Genomic DNA, 20,470 nt, shown 5'->3' on the forward strand with positions numbered 1-20,470 from the left:
TGTCCAGGTATTCTCTCATTCAAATAACTATGACCTTTGCATGCCATTTATTTATCTGGCAGTTTGTCCTGCGTTTGCATTTGAGTACTTGTTGGATAAAATGGTGTAGTTATCCAATGATATTTTCTTTAAGATGATGCAACCCCCCCCAAAAAAAGAGGTCTTGCTTTCCTCAAAATGACCTGTTTAGTATCATCTATCATTCAGCGCAGGGGTATGCTGGGAAGGTAAGGTTGGGGGTACTGATAATAAAACTGTATACAAGTGGTCACCAAGTTGTATATGTTTGCTATTTATTAAATGAGTATCACCTATGCTTGTACAATGAAAGGTGGTAGTTCTAACGATGCTCCCACAAGATGCCAATGGTTACAAGGGACATGTTGTGATGGGTGGCTGCTAGATTAATCCCTTAGGATTGCTGGAAGAAAAAAGAGAAAGACTGTTTACCTAGCCTTTTCTTGCTGCTGATTTTTTCTGTTTTCATTTCATTTTTTTGTGCAGCTGCTTATGATTCTTCAATTTGGAGGATATACTCTAGTAAGGAACTCCAAAGATCTATTTGAAAGTTTTGGCTTCGAGGATCAGCCAATAATAATTGGACTGATCATTTTCCAGGTATGTCTGCAATAGTCGTAACGAGCAGCATTTTGTTTTGTCCTTTCTCAAGATTTTTGGTACTGACTACAAAATTCTATTTAAGATGAATTCTCTAGGTGTTTGTACGTTTCGATTCAAGTTGCCTTGAAAATTTTGATGTGGTGTTCTCTGAATATCTTGGCATTATGAACATTATTGCTCGATTGATGCATGTGTTACTTTGATTGCAGCACACCATAATACCCATCCAACACCTTCTGAGCTTTTGCCTAAACCTTGTTAGCAGAGCATTTGAATTTCAGGTCATTCTTCTATCTGCCTCTGGTTTTGCTGTTATTAACAGTTTTTAAAGATTTTGGTTGCACTCACTTAAATTCAATTTCTAGGCTGATGCCTTTGCCAAGAACCTTGGATATGCCCCTCAGCTCCGAGCGGCCCTTGTTAAACTACAGGTAACCATCTGAACACAATTTTAATTTATAGTTAACAACAGTAACATTACTCTTTATTTTTCTAAAGAGTATCTGGACTGCAAGGTGTGATCATATGTGTAGCATGCTTTCACTCATCACTACTCTAACTGTCATCCTCCCGTCTCTGCTGCGCATCAACAGCAGCAGGTCAATGTGGCATGATCAAATAGCACGGATGATAGATTAATCATCAAAAGGGTCTTGATTTAATGGACGACGACACAGAGAGATGCATCTCTATGGAGAGTGGAGATGCGTACTGACCTAACCCTCAAGAAGCTCCTGGGCATCTACGGCAATGGAGGCTCCCTCCTCCTGCATGTGGATGAGCAGCAACGGCATGAGCTAACCACCCACATTGGCTGGACAAGTCACGAGCACGCAGGATGCGGACACATTATCCTACTCACTGGTTCTGGGCCGCCCGGAGCTGGAACCACAGGCCGGCCTCGTGACAACAAGCTGATCATTAGCAGGGCATAAGCTTCCTCCTGTGTTGGCTCGAGACCAAATTTCTGCCTTGAAATCTAAACACAGTCGCAGATGATTTCCCAACACTCGGAATCAAGTTCTAATGCCCCTTCTGTTCTACAAAACCAGATAAGCACAGCTGAGGGATACATAGCACATCAAACATCAATAATGATCAAACCACGGTCAAGACAACTACTACTCAGGGGAGTAAATATTCAGTAAGTACCCATCTTTATCTTGGGCTTCTTCTCCTCTTTCCTTGACCGCTCTGGTGGCGCCGGTGATGAAGACGATGACGGGGCGGCGGCCCTCTTCAACCCAGGCATGGGCTCAGGGCGTGGGGTCGGTCGGTTGCTGGTCCCAGGGATGACAAGCTGTGGCCTCGCCGACGGCTGTGGCGCGGGCGAAGGAGCCTTCTGGATTGGCGGCTGCGGCGATGGCTTGAGATCCCTCTGGATCGGCGGCGGGGATGGATTGTGTTCCCTCTGGATTGGCGGCGTCGCTGGCTTGGGTTCCGAACGAGTTGGCGGCGGCTTGCGATCTCGGAACCTGGCGAGCCTCGAGTGCGCCTCCTCCAGCTTCATCTCCATGGTGTCCAGCTGCGGCGACCATCAGGAGTTTATTTGGGGGTGCAGGGCCACGGACGGGGGATGCGAGGAGGAGGTGGTGGTGTAGCCCTAGTGGACGCGCGGACCTTCCATCCGCGCGATTTGGTGGCGCACCGAGGAGGAGGTGGCGGCGCATTGCTGGGGAGAGGATTTGGCGCGGCCGATTTGGCGCAGGGGCGCGGATGGTGGCGGCGCATTGCTGGGGAGAGGATTTGCGGGCGCGGCGGATGGAATCCATACATGGAAGGTGGCGGCGGATTTGCTGGGGAGCGGATTTGGGGACTGAGGACGCGCGGATTTGCGGGCGCTGCGGCTGTGCTCAGCTGCGGGCGCGAGGACGGTGGTGGGGACTGCGGGCGCGGGGACGGCGGCGGGAATCGCGGGCGCGGGAAGGGGAATCGCGGGCGATGGCAGAACCAAGCAATTGTGCATGCCTACACTAAAGACATAAGGAGTAGTAGAGATAATATATTGGTTTAATTCCAAGCAACCTTTGCACTTACCTTATGCAAACTAGTTTAATTCTGCACTTATATATTTGCTTTGGTTTGTGTTGGCATCAATCACCAAAAAGGGGGAGATTGAAAGGGAAATAGGGTCAAACCTTTTCCTAAATGATTTTTGGTGGTTGAATTGACCAACACAAATAATTGGACTAACTAGTTTGCTCTAGATTATATACTCTACAGGTGTCAAAGGTTCACAACAAACCAATATAAAGTTAAAAGAAAGGGTTCAAAAGAGAGGAGCAAAGAAAACCGTAGGCTGCCCTAGTCTGGCGCACCGGACTGTCCGGTGCACCACCGGACAGTGTCCGCTGACCAGGGTGGATCAACTCGAACTCACCACCTTCGGGTTTCTGGAAAAGCCACTCCGCTATAATTCACCGGACTGTTTGGTGTAGCATCGGACTGTCCGGTGTGCCAGCGGAGCAACGGCTACAGTGCAACGGTCGACTCCAACGGAAACCTGAAAAGTGCTACAGTGCGCGGACAGTTCGCGGCGAGTTAGAGCAGACGCCAGAAGGCGCACTGGACAGTGCACAATGACTGTCCGGTGCGGCACCGGACTGTCCGGTGGTCCCACCTGTCAGAGCTCCAACGGTCGAACCCTAACGGTTGGGTGACGTGGCTGGCGCACCGGATAGTGTCCGGTGGCACACCAGACTATCCGGTGCGCCCATCGACAGCAGCCTTCCCCAATGGCCATTTTGGTGGTTGGGGCTATAAATACCCCCAACCACCACACTTCAAGAATCCAAGTTTTTAGCCAACACATTCAATACAAGAGCTCTAGACTTCACTCCAAGACACAAAAGCAAAGATCAAATCCTCTCCAAGTCCCAAACACATTCCAAAGATTTAGTGACTTGTTAGAGAGAGACATGTGTGTTCGTTTGAGTTCTTGTCGCTTGGATCGCTTTTCTTCTTCCTCTTTCTTGTTCTCAACACCTTTGTAATCAAAGCAAGAGACACCAAGTTGTGGTGGTCCTTTTAGGGGTCTAAGTGACTCGTTTGATTGAAGAGAAAAGCTCACTCGGTATAGGTGATTGTTTGAGAGAAGGAAAGGGTTGAAAGAGACCCGGTCTTTGTGACCACCTCAACGGGGAGTAGGTTTGCAAGAACTCAACCTCGGTAAAACAAATCACCGTGTCACACTCTTCATTTGCTTGTGATTTGTTTTTGCCCTCTCTTTCGGACTCGACTTTATTTCTAATGCTAACCCCGGCTTGTAGTTGTGCTTAAAGTTTATAAATTTCAGATTTGCCTATTCACCCCCCTCTAGGCGACTTTCACTTACACCCATTCAGCCCAGGTTTATTGTTTATGTATTGTCATTAGCCAGTTCATAATCCCTCAATGCTACATAACTTTTCATTCCTAACCACATATTCACAGGCACATTGTGGGGCTTATCCTCTATAACCTCAAGATTCAAAGTGGTGTGCATCTGGGGTAGTCTGTAAATAATAGAATCTGAATATTTATACCAGATCAGATTATCTGTGTCTGAATATTTCTATAGCTTCATACACAGTAGACTAGAGGAATGCTGATTGAGACACTTCTGCATCACCTGCAGATGGTTGTTTATGGTTCAGTTGGTCCACATTTGCAGTACAACAAGTATGCTTCCAAGTTTCTGAAAGGATTTTGTATTTTTTTTATTTGAAAACTTCTTTTGTTGCTGATAAATTAAATGTTATATCTATAATTATGGATTTGTTTTAAGTATGCTTCCTAACCACATGTTATAAGTATTTATCATGACCCATGTTATTTTCTAACTATAAGAAATTTGTTTTATGCAGAAACATTGATGAGATGAGCCACTGGTTTCAGATGTACAGGTCAGTTACCTCAATAATTTTGTTCGGATCTTGCAAATTCACAAATTGTTGGCACTTAGCCCTATTTGATTGTTTAGCTGTCCTCAAGGCCATGAAGGCTTCCATCTGATGCAGTACAACGGTAGAGATTGTCTGAAGTACATTGTGCAAATCAAGAGGATATAAGAAGTTCGAGTGGTTGTTTGAAGGCATTTGAACTCCTTGCAGCATTAGTGATGTAGTTGTGGTGCTTTTATGACTGATCAGCTTTGGAGCTGGAGTGATGTAGCTGTGGGGTTTTTAACTGTAGCTAGAGTGATGTGAAGCATTAGTGATGTAGCTATGTGCTTTTGAACTGTAGCTGGAGTGATCTAGTTATGAATAATATAATTGTGGTGCCTTTGTGAATATCCAATTGTGGTGCTTTTGTTTTTATATGTGATGGATCTTTGATTATGGTATACTTTGTATGTCTATGTGATTATGTGCTTTTGTATATGTAATTAAATGTACATTAATAATAATAATAATAATAATAATTGTAAATAGTGTGACTTTCTGTTGGTTGCTAATTGTATAGTATAACGACTCACGATTGGTCTCTAAATCTATAATACAGCGACCTACAGTTGGTCGCTAAATATACAGTATCAGTAATAGACGGTCGGTAGCTAAAAAGATGTTGGTCACTAAAGCCTTTAGCAACAGCACATACAACGACCATCCTTTTGGGTCGCTAACGGTTTTTAGCGACCAACTGTAGGTCGCTGAAAGCGCTTTTAGCAACCAATCGTAGGTTGCTGTAAGTGAACCATCGTGTAGTGAACGCGGACGGTGAGTACGAACTCCGGCGAGTCTCCACGGACGGCGGCGATGGCTCTAACGGCGAGGAGAGTGAGAGAGATGGTGGCGAGCTCGGGTAGGGAGAGAGAAGCTCGGTGTGGAAGAGAGGAAGGGAGTCCTGGATTTTATAGGGAGGGAGAGAGGAGATGAGAGGAGGGCGCGGGTGGGGCCCACATGCGAGTGAGAGAGAGGGGGTAAGCAGGGGGCGGCGGCGGCTAGGGGAGGGAGCAGGACGTGCGCGGCTTGCTTGTTGGGCCCCTAGTGGGCTTTAGGGTAAGGGTTTAGTTAGTTTTTTCTTTTTTTTATTTCTTTTTCTAAATTCAAAATATATTTTTAAATAACCCTAAAATTCATAATAATTATACCAAAATTATTTATAAATAAAATATTTATTTTGGACTAATAATTATTATATTATTTATTTGGATTTTCATTTAAGAAGAAATGCTATTAAATATTCAAAATCACTTATGAGCAATAAAAAATCATTCCGAATGTAAATAAATAATAAGCATTTAAAAGAAAATTTATTACCATAAATATCATTAATAACTAAATGTATTATTTTTATTTAATGATTTTTATGATGCTACAAACCTACCCCTCTTAAAAGAATCTCGTCCTCGAGATTAAGGAAGGTTAGCACGAAAGCAAAGGAGATACATGGTTATTTGTAGGTTCTTAGTTCTCATTGAACTCTTCTAATATTAAGGAACTTCCTTACTACTTCGCTCCGCAATGTATACTAATCAGGCGACCTTCATCATCGTACTTATAAAATGGTTGGTCTTCTGAATCATTGCTTAGGTCATGCTTGTCAGCTTTCTTCTCTAGTCGGTCTAGACGCTTCTTGGGGCATTCGCGAATAACATGTCCTTCATTTTTGCAGTAGTAGCAAGCACCTCTTGCTTTGAGTTCTTTGTGAGTCAACTTTGCTTGACCAACAGGGGTTGAGGGTTGATTGGGTGTCTGTATCTTATATAGCTGAGTCTAACTTGATTCTTCTGTTTGGGTATCCATGTGTTTCGTGGCTTTTGCTTGTGGTTGAGGTGGACTAATCATGTATCCAAATATTTTTCTATTCCTTTTGTTGTTCTTCATTCCATTCATCGAATATGTTGGCATCATTTACTTGATTTCCATTGGGGTTCATCATCCAGTCAGAGGGTAAAAGAGTTTAGTGAGACAGACTGCATAAGAGGCTTGTATGACATTAAGATAAAGTGCGAACACAACATTTTGATTTCCAATATAAGATTAGTTAAGGATGATTTCCGATTCTGCATAGCTTCATCATACTACAAGAGTGTACAAGTGTTATAATCCTTAACAGAGATCTTTTGAACTTTATAGATTTCAGAGCATGATATCCAAATCATCTTTCTGATCCAACATTATTTCTTTGAGCACAAATTGAGAGAAAGACTTGAGCGGGACTTTAGGGCAACTAGAATAGAGCATCACATTGTTTGCATATAGAAGATGACACCATACTTTATTCTCTTATAAAGAGGCAAAACACAATAGGTGCGAGAGATTCTCCAAATTTATTCATATATCACTTAGCATAATTACAAATCTTGAAACGGGCAACACCTTGACATTTTTTCTTCGTAAGACATACTCCTTCTAGCTAAATGACATATTATTCTTCCTTGTCAGATGCTCCAATCAGAGCTGGAGGTCGATTGTTTTCAACTACTATTCTTTCTCCAGATGGGGTTTCCAAACACATGGTTCTCTTAGTATGTTGGATTACTGCCTTAGTTCTTTGTAACCAATTCTTTCCAAGAATCACATCATCTCCCATTGATTCTATCACTATAAGATCAGCTAGAAAATCTATACCACTGATTTTAACACTCACATTTGGACATATGTAGTTTACTATCATTTTTCTTTCGGGTGCACTGATGGTAATCCTTGATCTCAAGGGACACTTAGATACCATACTCTGTTGCAAACTGGGCACTGATAAAAGAATGTGTTCACTACAGGAAACTGGTTAAAGAACGTGGGTGAAAAACCGTCGAATTTAATGTAATAAGCCGTCGAACTTACCGTAAGAACGTGGGTTTACCGACGAATATAGCCGACAGCGATTTTTGGACGAACTTAGAGATGTAAGTTCGACGGCTCCGTCAAACTTAACCTTAAGAACGTGGGTACCGTCGAACTTAACATTAAGAACGTGGGTACCGTCGAACTTAACATTAAGAACGTGCGTTTTTAAGTTCGACGGGGGCCGTCGAATTTGTTCCCATAAGTTCGACGGTACCCACGTTCTTATTGTTAAGTTCGACGGGGCCACGTGGCCGTCGAACTTATTTGGCCTCCGTGGGTCTACGTGGGCTGCGCATTAAGTTCGACGGTACCCACGAACTTAACGTTAAGAACGTGGGTACCCACGTTCTTAACCCTTTTCCAGAAAAAAAAATTACAGAAATGAAAAATTAGACAAACATGATATCACATGCAACATAGAATATCACATACAATACAGATTTCAAATATATGGATATATGTTCATATCACAAATTCACAGTCCAAATACATAAGTTCACAAGAATTGGAGATTGTACCAGTAGTAATACAACACACAGGAATTGAAGATGCATGCGTCCATCAATCCCTCAAAACTCTGTTCCTAGCTAGACAGTATCCACCTATCACTAAGAGAAACATGTCAAGAATGGACAGCCTAGCTCTAGGTTATGTCTGACTTCCAAAGACGACGTCCTTCATTCACTCCAGAGCTCGCCTGTTTTGCTCCAGATGCGAACTGTGCAGTCCTCCCCACCTGGCAACAAATGAACATGTTTTCTGAAATGAGGATTTCATGCCCTCCCTTGAAATAATCTTGCTAACTTCACATATATGAACCAACTAGCACACAAACAATTCTGTAAATCAAAACTCAACCTATACAATATGTAATTCAATGTTAGTCTATACTCCTTGGTGCGGCATTTAGGCTATCAAGTAAGAACGCAAACAAACTACTGTGTAAGTTTTTACTGGTCAATAGCCACTTCAAAGAGCATCCCCTAGCGCTAAATGCTAAAAGAAAAGAACATTTATTTATTTGCATATAGCCAAATACACAACTAAAATGAACATTTATTTATTTGGTCTTCAACCCTAGCAATTTTTACATATTTTTGTGAAGAAAAAAGCTTACCACCAAACACGAGCAGCACTTAACAGCCCCTTTCCATCATAAACTACTATCCCGTCTTTGTTGTAGATGCCAAGAGCAGATACAGCAGCTGAAAATGCCTTTTCAGATGGCAGCATGTGTGGTAACTGAACAAGGAAAAAATATATAACCAATGGATGTCAAATTTAATTGCAGATTCTTACCAAAGCGAGAAAAAGCAACTAGTTATATCAGATAATATTAGTATCATCAACAAGCATGATTAGTGTATGAGAATAACTGTTTGTACACTATTTCATGAGAATGCTAAATTTGACCTAGGTATGAGAAGATCTATAGGTATTTTGGTGACCAGATTAGTGTTGTGTCAAAAAATAATATTACAACTGAAAGTGCGTAAAGAAAACACTTCCTGAACTGGGAGGAAGCATCCAACAAAACATGATAAAACCTGGCTAATGGATGCTATAATCGAGCACTAACAAGATACTTGTAAGTTGTAACCAATATAGATGAAATATTATGATATTACCTTCTTGCTCAAACCGTTTACGGAGCTCATCTGGAGGCAATAGCTTTTGTGAGCTGTCAAGAACCTGAAGAAAGGCAAGTACAAATAAGCAATAATAAATAATACTTCTAGAGATACAAAACCATCTGTGGCAATACTCAGTATGGACAAAAATTCTTGGGGGCCTCCCTGCTGTATTTACGGTAAAAAACATGGACAAAATCAGATGGTGACATATAAACTTCTAGATAGAACATCCAATTCTCCATCCTATCATGGTACATGAAGTATCGCAGTATAAGGAAGAATTGCCCTCATTACAAGTGCATTTACCAACAACAAGATCTCTTAGTACGACAACATTCTTCTATCATCCCATCAACCAAAACCTAGAATACCATTAACTCGTGTACAACTTGGATTGACAACTGATGTATCCAAAAAAAACTTAGACATACAGGGTAAGACAATATCTACTACACAACATTTAGATTTTTTACCACATCAAAATGGAAGGATGGATGAAAAAAATATGGCACTAAAAGTGCATAGTATCATATGTTGAAATTTGACATCCAACTATGAACTTTATCAGATAAGTATCCATTACCATCCACCACAAACATGGGAAGAAACATCCAAATGCAAAAAAGAACTGATAGAAGTATGGAAAAGTAGAGAGTTTTTACCATCCAACATTTAGATTCTTCTATCATATGTTTTTCTTTTTGGTTGTAGCAGTATAGTCCTTCCCACAGAACTGAAGACTAGAAACTGGTTAAAGAACGTGATCAAGATATGGAACACGCAACTATAAGAGCACTTATACAGATTTAGAGTCACCTTTTCGAACAGTTGCCCACAAATACTGGTTAAAGAACTTGACAACCTGCAATGTCCTAACAAATGTAAGAGCACTTATACAGAACACGCCGTCAGCTTTGCCTGATCAAGATATGGAACAAAATCTAAACCACTACAAAGGAGTTCAATCAAAAAGATTTAGAGTCACCTTTTCGAACAGTTGTCCACAAATCTCAGTATGTGCAGCGTCCACAGTTTCTTGAGGGATGCAAAGACGCACTTGGAATGCCATCAGAGCTTCCACTTCCTCCTTGCTCAGCTCTCCATCAGCTACAAACTGCTGAAGCTTCTATCTGTAAATTTCTGAAGTTTGAAGAGGAATTAGTAAGCATGATGTTCTGAATACAAACAGAATACTGGCAAGGCCAGATTTTTTTGAATTAAAATCTAACACCATAACTCGGAATGGCCCTAGTTTGAATGGTATTAATATACTTATACATACAATTCGTAGTTTTATTATTATGAAAATAGATGCAAGCTTCTTCTGGTCAAAACATTTGTAGAATACTTTTTTGTTGGTAAATTTCATCCGTGATCATAGGCAATACGCTCAATATGAACCAAACACAAGTTACCTTTCCAAAACATATATAATACCTCCTGCGTCAAGGTATAGTTTTGACAATATAGCAGTCTAAAATAACAATGCAGCAGTATCAACATGATAGCACAGAGATTAGTGTATAGATGTCTTGTATAACATATTGTCACTGAGCAAAACCCCTTATTTACCATAGCAGATAGCAGCGCTATGGAATTAATGTTGCAGTCAAGCTAAAATTTTCTGATGGGGCCTATTCCAAATTGCGAGATATTCAATTTATTTACGGCTAAGCTCAATTGACTAGCTTGTGTGCACTTCTCCTCTCTTGGTTGCCTGTTGCATGCTGCCTTTTCTACCGGTCACCTATACATGTTTGATTTCATTTTCTGTAACTCATTTTCAATTCATTCTTTTTTAAATAAAATGAACAGTAGGGGCCTCCCCTACTGTATTTCTCCTAAAAAAAGAACTAGAAGCAGGTTATGTTAATTTGTTCCCACACAAAACAAGCACCATCAGTAAACTAGAAATTAAATCACCTTCTTATCATCCACAATTCCATCTGAAAGTACTTCTGTAGCATAGGCCTTATAGAGTGTCTTGAGATCATCAGCTCTCCTATCGTGATCATCCTCTCCAGCTATGCATGACAAGCACAAAAAAAACGGTTACAACTACAATCCATAAAGACGAAAGTACTGTAGAACCAGTACAAACCCGGATACAAACTCATCAGCACTTAGCTTGTTAGCTTGGACTTACCTGGCAGAATATGAAGCAGCCATATAACAGAATGAAAGAGCAGAAACCACACTATTAAATGTAGATAAAATATTAATTCCAAGATGTTTGATATAGGTATCAGCAATAGTGGCTAGTTTATTAATTCCAAATGTGGCACAGCGCCGTCCATGGCAGTCCAGGGCGGACGCGGCTGGGGCGTGATCCATGGTCAGCCGATGGTGGGTGCGGACAGCCGTCCATGGAAGTCCAGGGCGGACGCGCACAGATCCGGGTGTAGGAGAGCGTTGATGGCGGCCGTGCACCTCCTCCCCACGCCCTCAACACGCGCGCCATCGACGTTGTGGGGGAGGAGCGCGTTTATGGTGGCCTTGGATCCCGTTAATCGCGGAGTCATCGACGTCGTCGGGGATCCGCGGGCGGGCGCGGAGGGAGCGCGGGATCCGCGAGGATGGATGGGATCGTTGGGGATCCGCGCCGTCAAAGCTCAAAATGGAATGAGGGCGGCGGAACGAGGGCGGAGGATGGAAGGAGCGCGACTGCGGGCGAATGATGGAAGGAACGCGGCTGCGGGATGCGGGGCTGCCGGCGGGATGCAGGGGAGGGTTTGGTCGCGGGCGGATGCGGGGCAGGGTGCGCGCGGCAGAACGTGCACCGCGGGGGTGTGGACGCCTACAGTACTGACATAATTAGTAGTAGAGATAAACAACAGAACAAGTATTGTGTAAAGTTTTCTACCAAGACCAAGGACAAATATTGTAGAATGGAGGGAGTAATAAAGAAGATATATAAGCTGGAAACCTCTTAGGTGTCACCTAAGACTATTTCATCAAATCAGATCCATAAAGCAAGGTAAGAAGATGCAACCATGCAACAACGGAGCAAATGCATGCTAAATAAACTAGTAGAACGTGGTTATAATCCATGAAACACCTCTATTGTTTTCTATTGCTAGCTTGTGGTCAAACATTTTGTCTGGGTTACTGGATTTTTTATATCTATTTTTGACATACTATAGTAAACATAAATGAATAGTTGGATCCACTAGAATGGGAAGAGTAACACTATGGACTAGGTAATGCAGAATAAAAAATAACCAAAGCTTATAAGAACTGCATCACCTGTGCTTCAGTAGAGGTATTAGATGATGTTGCTTTCTGTGACCTAGGAGGATCAGGAAGTTTGATGGGCAGAAGCACCTTGTTACTATTTATTTCTTTGGAAGCTTGTGCTGCAGAAGAAGCTGATGAAATCACAACCTTCTGATTATTTTCTGACTTTCCATCAGTTTTCAAGAGATCATCTGGACGCAGATGGCTTCTAAGGTCGACCTTTTCTCTCGCCATTATAGAATTATTATTTTGGTCTACTGTACTACTCACTGGATGTCCATTAGAATTGTTTTGATTTTCTGAGAGACTTTCTTTGGTGCGCTTTAGATCGTGATTATCTTCATAAGTTCCGACATATGCACTTCTTAAAACTCCTGGAGATGAATCTACATTGCTATTTCCATAAGAGTCCTTATTACCCTGGATCTTTCAGATGTTTAACGGGTTAAAAAAAGTTCTGGGCAGTGAAGAGATTGTGGATGCTAGTTTACTGCATAGATGTCTATCGGTGATCGGTGAAGAGATTGTGGATGCTAGTTTACTGCATAGACCTTTGCTTGCGCTAAATGTTCGCCAATTCTTTGGTCTGAATATCTCCGTTCAACATATACATTCTTGATGAAATTTCTGAGTCTATGTACATCACTATAAGTGAAAACAAAGCAATCAAACATCAAGTGTGCAACTACAATATGCTTGAAAAATAAATAACAGGACTAGATGACTAACCTACTGTCAATAACAGGGCCTTGCAAGTCCCAATGCTTGAAATAGATTTCCTTAGCACGCTGGAAGAAACAGAATATTAGGTAACTGTAAAGATCACACAGACCTTTCTAAATTATTAATAAAATATTAGGCGAACCTCATTGCCCCCTTCTAGAAGTGCCGAAACTTCTTGGGAAGTGAATTTAGCCATTGATACTGATTTTACACGATGACTGAACTCTCGGCTGTAAAATGTCACAATTCAGAAATGGGCAAGCACAGGCACTGGTTCAGAAGTTTATATAACTTATAGGGAGGAGTTCACAACTGTAATAGCCAAACAAGAAACATTGCTGCACTTTTAATAAAGAGAAAAACAACAATATGATCACCACTTACTGTATCCCGCTGCAATTAGTACAGATGAAAGTAGAGAAGCTTGTGCATACATATTGTGGCCCCTGTTAATGAAGAGTACTTTTTGGTTACTTAACAAAGAAATATACATCATGTGTTTTCATATCACGGATAAATGTGTATACAGGTTAGGGGTTCCTCACCCGAATACGTATATTTCGGGTGGGGCCACAATATGTATATTTCTTTGTCTGCTCCATGTCTTTACGTGCGTGGGGGGGGGGGGGAGGGGACGGGTCCGAGATCCAGCTCCAGGTCCAGCCACCGTACCTGATCCGACGTGGGCCACTGCGCGATCTGGCGTGGCGTCCTTGCGGGCTCCTGCGGCGGCGGGCTTCCTGGGCTCCTCGTCCTGCGCCGCCGACCCAAAGCAGACGAAGCAGCTCATAGCCGGCGACGAAGACGGCTCCCGGAGAGACCGGCGGCGAGGAAGCGGCCGACGAGGCGGGAGCGGGGAGCTCCTCTCCCGATCTGCGGCACGGGAGCGAAGCTTTTTCCCCTACCGACGTCGCGACTGGAAGCGGAGCGGGCTATTGGCCCAATTGGGGAGGGGAGGAGGATTTGGGGAAGGGGGGAGGGAGGCGTGGTGCCGTGGAGTGGGGTGAAAGCTATAGCTACAGCAAGGAGGAGGGGAATATGAGGTTTGGAGGCCGCGCACGGTGGAGGAGCTGTGGCGGCGGGCGCGTGGGTTGGCGGCGGCGCTGTGGAGGAGCGGGGACTGGCGGCGTGCACCTAGGCGGGATTGAAAGAGAGACGCGCGGGTCGCTAGGGATTTAGTTTGGGTTAAGTTCGACGGTGTTGACGTGGCCCACGAACTTAAATTAAGAACGTGGGTACCCACGTTTTTAATACTATAAGTTCGACGGTTTTATCTAGGGCGCACGAATTTAAACTAAGAACGTGTGTACTCACGTTCTTCAACAAACTCATGAACTTAACTCAATTAAGAACGTGGGTACCCACGTTCTTAAGTTAATCCACGAACATTTATTAGTTTCTTGTAGTGGTTGTACGAGGATCATACAACACGGTGGTGATGGTCGTGTGAATGACTAGTGTTGGGGGCCTTCGTCTTTCGAAGGTCCCCAAAAACATGATTAACGATGTTTCCCAAGTGTAATATATGTACAGGAACCTTCGGACTCGGAATAAAGTTGTACACGATATGAAAAGCATGGTCGGGATGAAGGTTGAAACCAACTTCGAAGCTACACGCAAGGAAGCTTCGGCTCAATAGTAGAAAAAGGAACCGACTTAAAGGGGAAAGGCTATCTAGTTCTCGTTGGATTGTTCTTAAGTCAATAGTAAACATAAAGGGCATGAATGTAATTTTACACAGGCTGCGCCCTGTGCCTATAAATAGATGAACAATACCCCCGTACTGTTCACGCTGACTTGTATTCACTCGTGCATCACGCTTGGACTTTTACCTTCTGTCAAGCCGAAGGTACAAATGAAATTCAATATTGTTCATGTCCATTCATGATGATATAACAAAGATATGTTAACGATATCATATGATTATTTATGTTATTTCTCATGTTTCATATGCTTCTTCTTTCATTAATATATGTTGCGATGATGAAGGTATGTGTCGGTGTTTTGGGTCCGACCGCGCACTCAGGGTTGTCCCTCAAGGTGCTTTGTGGAGTAGGAAGGTGTCACCAATTGTAGCTCGATGGTTCGTGCCAGATGCACGAGAAACAGTAGATGATCTTGTACAGGTTCGGGCCACTTGGAGGTGCGTAATACCCTACGTCCTGGAGTGGATCTTTTTATGTGGCTGGTTACAAGAGAACTCTCTAGTATGAGGAATACCAGAGAGTCGAGTGAATGGCTAAAAGATGAGATGTTTTTTCTGAGGGGGTGCCCCTAGGCCTTATATATTCGACCGTGGGGCGTTACATGTGGATATGATAACAACGTGTGCCTAAGTAATAGTGAACCGACTGAGCTTATCTTCCTGTAATTCCGCCGTCCTATCCCTATTCAGTTCCGATATATGAGGGCACTGCACGGGAAGGTCGGATCACTGTTGCGGTCATTGCTCAGATTCTTCGGGCCGTCTGCGCTCATGTTGATCCAATCCTGTGTCAACCCATTTCGTCAGACTTCCCTCCCTAGGCCCACGAAGGGATGACCTTGCGAACTATTGGGCCCAGGGTCTTTCGCAAGGCCTTTTAGCCTTCCATTGGACCCGGGGGATATCTGTCCCCCACAAGCCCCCAATCTATGGGTCGATTTTGGAATAAACGGCCCAAAGATTCTAGGTCCAGCTTGCGGTTTTTGATTTTGATAGGGAATGCCTTGAAAATAGGTTTGTCGAGCCGCTGCTTTTGATTTCTGAATGACTCGGCAAAAATGATCTTCTGTTGTTTTCTTATGCTATTATCCATCTGTCTTCGCTTTATTCCTCGGAGGTTGGTGCTCTGTCTCGGGCTTGTGCTTTGGAGATCAGCATTTTTCCTCTTGGATTTGGTGATCCACTGGGTGCACCGGAGGTGCACCCAATGGATGTAGCCCCCGAGCTTTGAGTGAATTACTGAAAATAATCCACTCGAAGGTCTTCATCTTGTGCTGTTTTTAGAAATCATCCTTTCCTTCTTCATCGAATGCTTTAGAAATCAGCATTATATCTCTAGGATTTGGTGATCCATTGGGTGCACCGAAGGTGCACCCAATGGGTGTAGCCCCCGAGCTTTGAGTGAATTACTCAAAATAATCCACTCGAAGGTCTTCATCTTGTGCTGTTTTTAGAAATCATCCTTTCCTTCTTCATCGAATGCTTTAGAAATCAGCATTATATTATCAACCTTATGCTTTAGAGGTCAGCATGTAGTCCTGTCCTTGAGTTCGATCGTGCGATCTGCCCATATTTTGTTAGGTTTGAAATTTATTTGATCCGCGACAGATTGGACATCCGGTAGATGGCCCTTGGCTAGTTATTATTTCGCTTTGTGCTTCAATGCTTCTGTTGATTAGACTTGTACCTCATTGACTATTTTTGGCTTTCCTTTGATCTCTGTCGATATCTTCTTTCTGTCTTGACGTATTCATTGCGTATACTGTATGGATGTGACTGCTTGGGAAAATCTATTGAAAATTCCTGGACGTCCCCCCCAATGGGTGTGGGCAAGGGACGGCTTGGTGCACTGAGCGTTTAGCAAACTGCTCCTGAGTAGTAACTTGATGTGACCGCGGGTGTAATCATATCGTCCAAGCAGTTTGACTTGAGTCCCAATGGGTGTCGTGTTACGTGAAACGGCGCCAGCCGCCTGACGTGTTTCCAGACGATTTGAATTGCATATTGAATTTTTGCGACTGTTCAGTGGCCGTGGTAGGAGGTGAGCGGTTGCCTTCTTCCTCTATAAATAGTGTGCCTGCTTCTCCATCATCTTCACACATCTTACTGCCGCTTGTTGCTTACTTTCTTCTCTTCTCTTCTACTCCACCATGGGCAAGGGCAAGAAAAGCGGAAGTTCTTCACACCATTCTGGCGATAAGCGGAAACGCGAGCCGACTCCTCCCTTGGAGGACTTCGGCGACTCCGAGTACTCGGAGGAGGAGTTCTCCTCCGTGTCCGAGGGATCACCAGTCCCCGCCTCTCCACCGGCGTCGTCTGACGACTGAAACGACTCCCAGGAGATTGCCGCAGAAGTGTGGACCTACATCCGGGCCGTCGAGCGCGCCGGGCTCGAGGGCTCGGATGAGTCGGAGGCCTCCTCAGACGAGGAGAACTCCTCGGACTCGTCTGAGGAGGGCGGCGGTGACGGCGATGGCGAGGGTGAAGAAGACGGCGGAGGCGATGGCGGCGGCGATGGCGACGAAGGCGACAGCAAGGGCGACGGCGAGGGCGAGGGCGACGGTGACGACAAGGGCAGCAGCAAGGGCAGCAACACGGCCAGTGGCTAAACGCCACATGGTTTAACTGTTAGTATAGTTAAGTAGTAGTAAAAGTAGTATTAGTAGAATAATGTAGTAGTAGCTAGTAGTATAGTGTAGTGAAATGTAATGTAGTAATGTAGTGTATCGAACAGTGGGGAGACGACCGATTCATAATGAGTTGGTTTTCAGGTTTGGTAAAAATTCCCCTCCCTTTTATAATAAAGGAAATTTTATCCCACTCTGTGTACGTTTCTTTGCTTTTCCATCGTTCTTCCCCCAGTTGATCGACCGATTGAGCTTTTGCTTGGCTTAACCGTTATTATAGAAAGTAATGCTTGAGTAACGACTTGGATTCGTCGAGCCGCATTTTGGATCTGCCTGCATATTCGTAGAGAAAAAATGGCGGATTTACTGTTAGTGTCTTCAAAGGTAGCAGGCGAGTGAGTTTCTGCGACGTCGGCGTTTTAGAGGTAACAGCCGAGTGATGATGGGCCATATCGGTGTTTTAGAAATAACGACCGAGTGAATAATGGCAACGTCAGCCGTTTTTAGAAATAACACCCGAGTTATATTTGGTCACGTCGGCGTTTTGGAAACAACGGTCGAGTGATGACTGGACGCTCCACTGTTTTTAGAAATAACAGTTGAGTTATATTTGGTCACGTCGGCGTTTTGGAAACAACGGCCGAGTGATGACTGGACGCTTTTTGGACATGGCATATGGTCCGGAAAAAATCCATTTGTACCGCGCCGTCGCATGCCTCTGTATTCTGAGCCCTAGCTTTGCTTTTCCACTTCCAGACCTTCTCTGTTTCCTTGCATTATTTCTTCCGCTCAGTTCGTCAGCGAAATTGAGATGGCTCCCAAACGGAAAAGCTAGAATTCCTCTGCCACGATTATTCCTCCCATCGACCCCAACAGCCAGTTGCCTTTCACAGGTAATCACATGTCTGTTGTCTTTGAATCTGACCTTCTTCATCTTGTCTCCATCGGAGTTCTTCCTCCGAAGGAGCTTTGTTCTTGGCGGATCTGCCGTGGGGTCACTGTCCCGATAGAGGACACCCACGAGTCCGTTATTTACGTTCCTTTTCTCATTCGCGGACTTGCTCTTCCTATTTCTCCCTTTTTTCGCGGTCTCCTTGATTTCTATCATCTGAATCTAACTCATCTGAATCTGAATTCCATTCTGCAAGTTTCTGTTTTTGTTCATTTGTGTGAAGCCTACCTTGGTATTATGCCGGATTTTGGACTGTGGAAGTATTTGTACCACTGTCGGCCTGGGATGGCCGGGGGGCAGCACCAGCCCGTGGGTGGTGCGAGTCTGGAGATGCGCCGTGGGAGGAAGATAGAGTATCTCGACATCCCACTTAAGGACATCATTAAAGGATGGTGCCTAGAATGGTTCATTGTTGAGAATCATGGAAATTCCCTCCCCCCTCGGTCAGGTAGACAGCCAGACATTCGTGCTTTGAGTTGGACTGAGTCCCCCATGGATTTGGAGATAGCCGAGGCCGGGGTTCTGCTCGCTGAAGTTGGTTCGCTGAAGGAGAAAGGTCTGACTGCTGAAGCTGTAGTCGCAGATTTCGTTTTCAAGAACATTCAGTCGCTGAAAGACAAAGCGTACCCGGCTTATCTATATCGTGGTATTACTGACTCAACCCGGGTCGTCAACAGAAGAATTCCTGCTGTGGATCTGGTGAGCCATCTTGAGATGATTCTTAGAGGCAAGGTGTAGAACATCGGTGCCCCTATTGCATATTCTGCCTGGAATCTGCCTCCTTCCAAGACTTTCATCAGTTTTGTGTCAAACCCTCCTGCTGGTGACAGTGGTTTGGGTCTTAGAGTACGACCCTCTTCTGAAGAAGTTGAGGCTTTGGTTGCTTTGCTTGATGATATCCCCAATGATAAAAGGCAGATTCATTTTGAGATGCCTATAAACCCCAGTGATGCAGAAATAAGTACTATGCTAGATATGTTGGCTGAAGATTCCTCTGATTCGGTTCCTGCCGAAACGCTAGTTGTGGCAATTATCCCAGAACATGAGAAGTCTTTGACGTCCCAAAGACCTGATAGCACTCGCCCAAAGCGTCCTCACCGAGCTAATCAACCAACTTCTCTTGCTGAGGGGAAGAAAAAGAGACGGCTTCGGTGAGTGTCATGTTCGAATCAGGATGCCGGCCCTTCTGTTCCTGCTGCTGAGGGAGTGCATGTAGAACTTTCTATTGGAGCTGATCCCAATGGGTGCGACTCAGCTGACGCTGACCCCAATGGGTGCAATCCGGCTGACCTTGATGATGCTGATCCCAATGGGTGTGGTGTTCGTATTGTCGATGAGGATGAAGAAGAGGAAGAGGAAATCCCCTTGATTTGGAAGAACAATCGGCGCTATGTAGTCAGTGGGGAGAGTAGTGAAATTCCTTCTCCAGCTTTGTCTGCCCTTGTTGGTCTGCAGGAATTGTCTCTGGCGAATTTTGACCAGGCTCTTGAAGATGTGATCCCTGAAGATCTGTTGTCCAAGCTGACAGATGGTGGTGTGATGGACGCTTGCGCTCATTTGCATGATGTCGGGTTAGAGTTGTCCCAAGCAGCATCTCGCGCCTCATCGACCTTAGAGCGCGGTCTTCAGAGTCAAGAAGCTGATCCAGATTTCTCCGTTCCCATGGAAATGACTGAGAACCCCCCAGCCTTAGAGGTGGCTGGAGCTGAGAGTCCGGTCCTCAAGGATGGCGCCAGCATTTGCCCAGCCCCCGAGGGTGTTGCCGGTAATGATCCGGCTCAGGTGGGCAGCGCGAACTGTGACCCAGCCCCCGAGGATATCCTAGCGGGCTCCCCTTCTCACACTTCCATGGATGTTCACGTCGGGTCCTCACCTCCGCATTCTGATTGCATGGCAGCAACACGTGCTTTGAATCAGGAAATCGCCTTAGAGGCCGGCGTACCTGATACCCAAGTTTTAATTCCTATCGGTGACACTATGTTGGCCACCAATGATGCTCCGCAGATTGCTTCAGTTGATGATCCTTCGTCAAGTCACCAACAGGCTTCCCATGACTTGGGGCTTCCTTCTTTCGTCTCCAATCTTTTGGTAATTGGCTTTTCCTGATCTGGCTATGTCCCAAGCGAAATATTGCCTTTGCACTCATTTGCTTTCAATTGTCAGGCTTTGGTTGACGAGTGTAACACCCCAGGTGTTACTCA

General features: G+C 44.3%; 1 protein-coding gene and 2 long non-coding RNA genes across 3 annotated transcripts; 1 reads left to right on the plus strand and 2 right to left on the minus strand.

Moving 5' to 3' along the window:
- The first annotated feature begins 605 nt into the window (after positions 1 to 605).
- Positions 606 to 1,053, plus strand: LOC118476436 (uncharacterized). Its single transcript, XR_004856519.1, has 3 exons — positions 606 to 618; positions 831 to 902; positions 987 to 1,053. It is a non-coding gene; the product is annotated as an uncharacterized lncRNA (long non-coding RNA).
- A 426-nt stretch (positions 1,054 to 1,479) lies between these two features.
- Positions 1,480 to 2,619, minus strand: LOC118476437 (serine/arginine repetitive matrix protein 1). The gene is made up of 2 exons (XM_035965559.1): positions 1,774 to 2,619; positions 1,480 to 1,661 (listed from the first exon to the last, which is right to left on the minus strand). Exons 1-2 carry the CDS (start codon positions 2,135 to 2,137, stop codon positions 1,645 to 1,647), a joined length of 381 nt encoding a protein of 126 aa, XP_035821452.1. The 5' UTR covers positions 2,138 to 2,619; the 3' UTR covers positions 1,480 to 1,644.
- Positions 2,620 to 12,810: 10,191 nt separating this feature from the next.
- Positions 12,811 to 13,142, minus strand: LOC103649410 (uncharacterized). The gene is made up of 3 exons (XR_002267753.1): positions 13,128 to 13,142; positions 12,992 to 13,050; positions 12,811 to 12,907 (listed from the first exon to the last, which is right to left on the minus strand). It is a non-coding gene; the product is annotated as an uncharacterized lncRNA (long non-coding RNA).
- Between the last annotated feature and the right edge of the window lie 7,328 nt (positions 13,143 to 20,470).

This window comes from Zea mays, chromosome 2 (assembly GCF_902167145.1).
Source record: "Zea mays cultivar B73 chromosome 2, Zm-B73-REFERENCE-NAM-5.0, whole genome shotgun sequence".
In the NCBI taxonomy this organism is placed as follows: Eukaryota; Viridiplantae; Streptophyta; class Magnoliopsida; order Poales; family Poaceae; genus Zea; species Zea mays.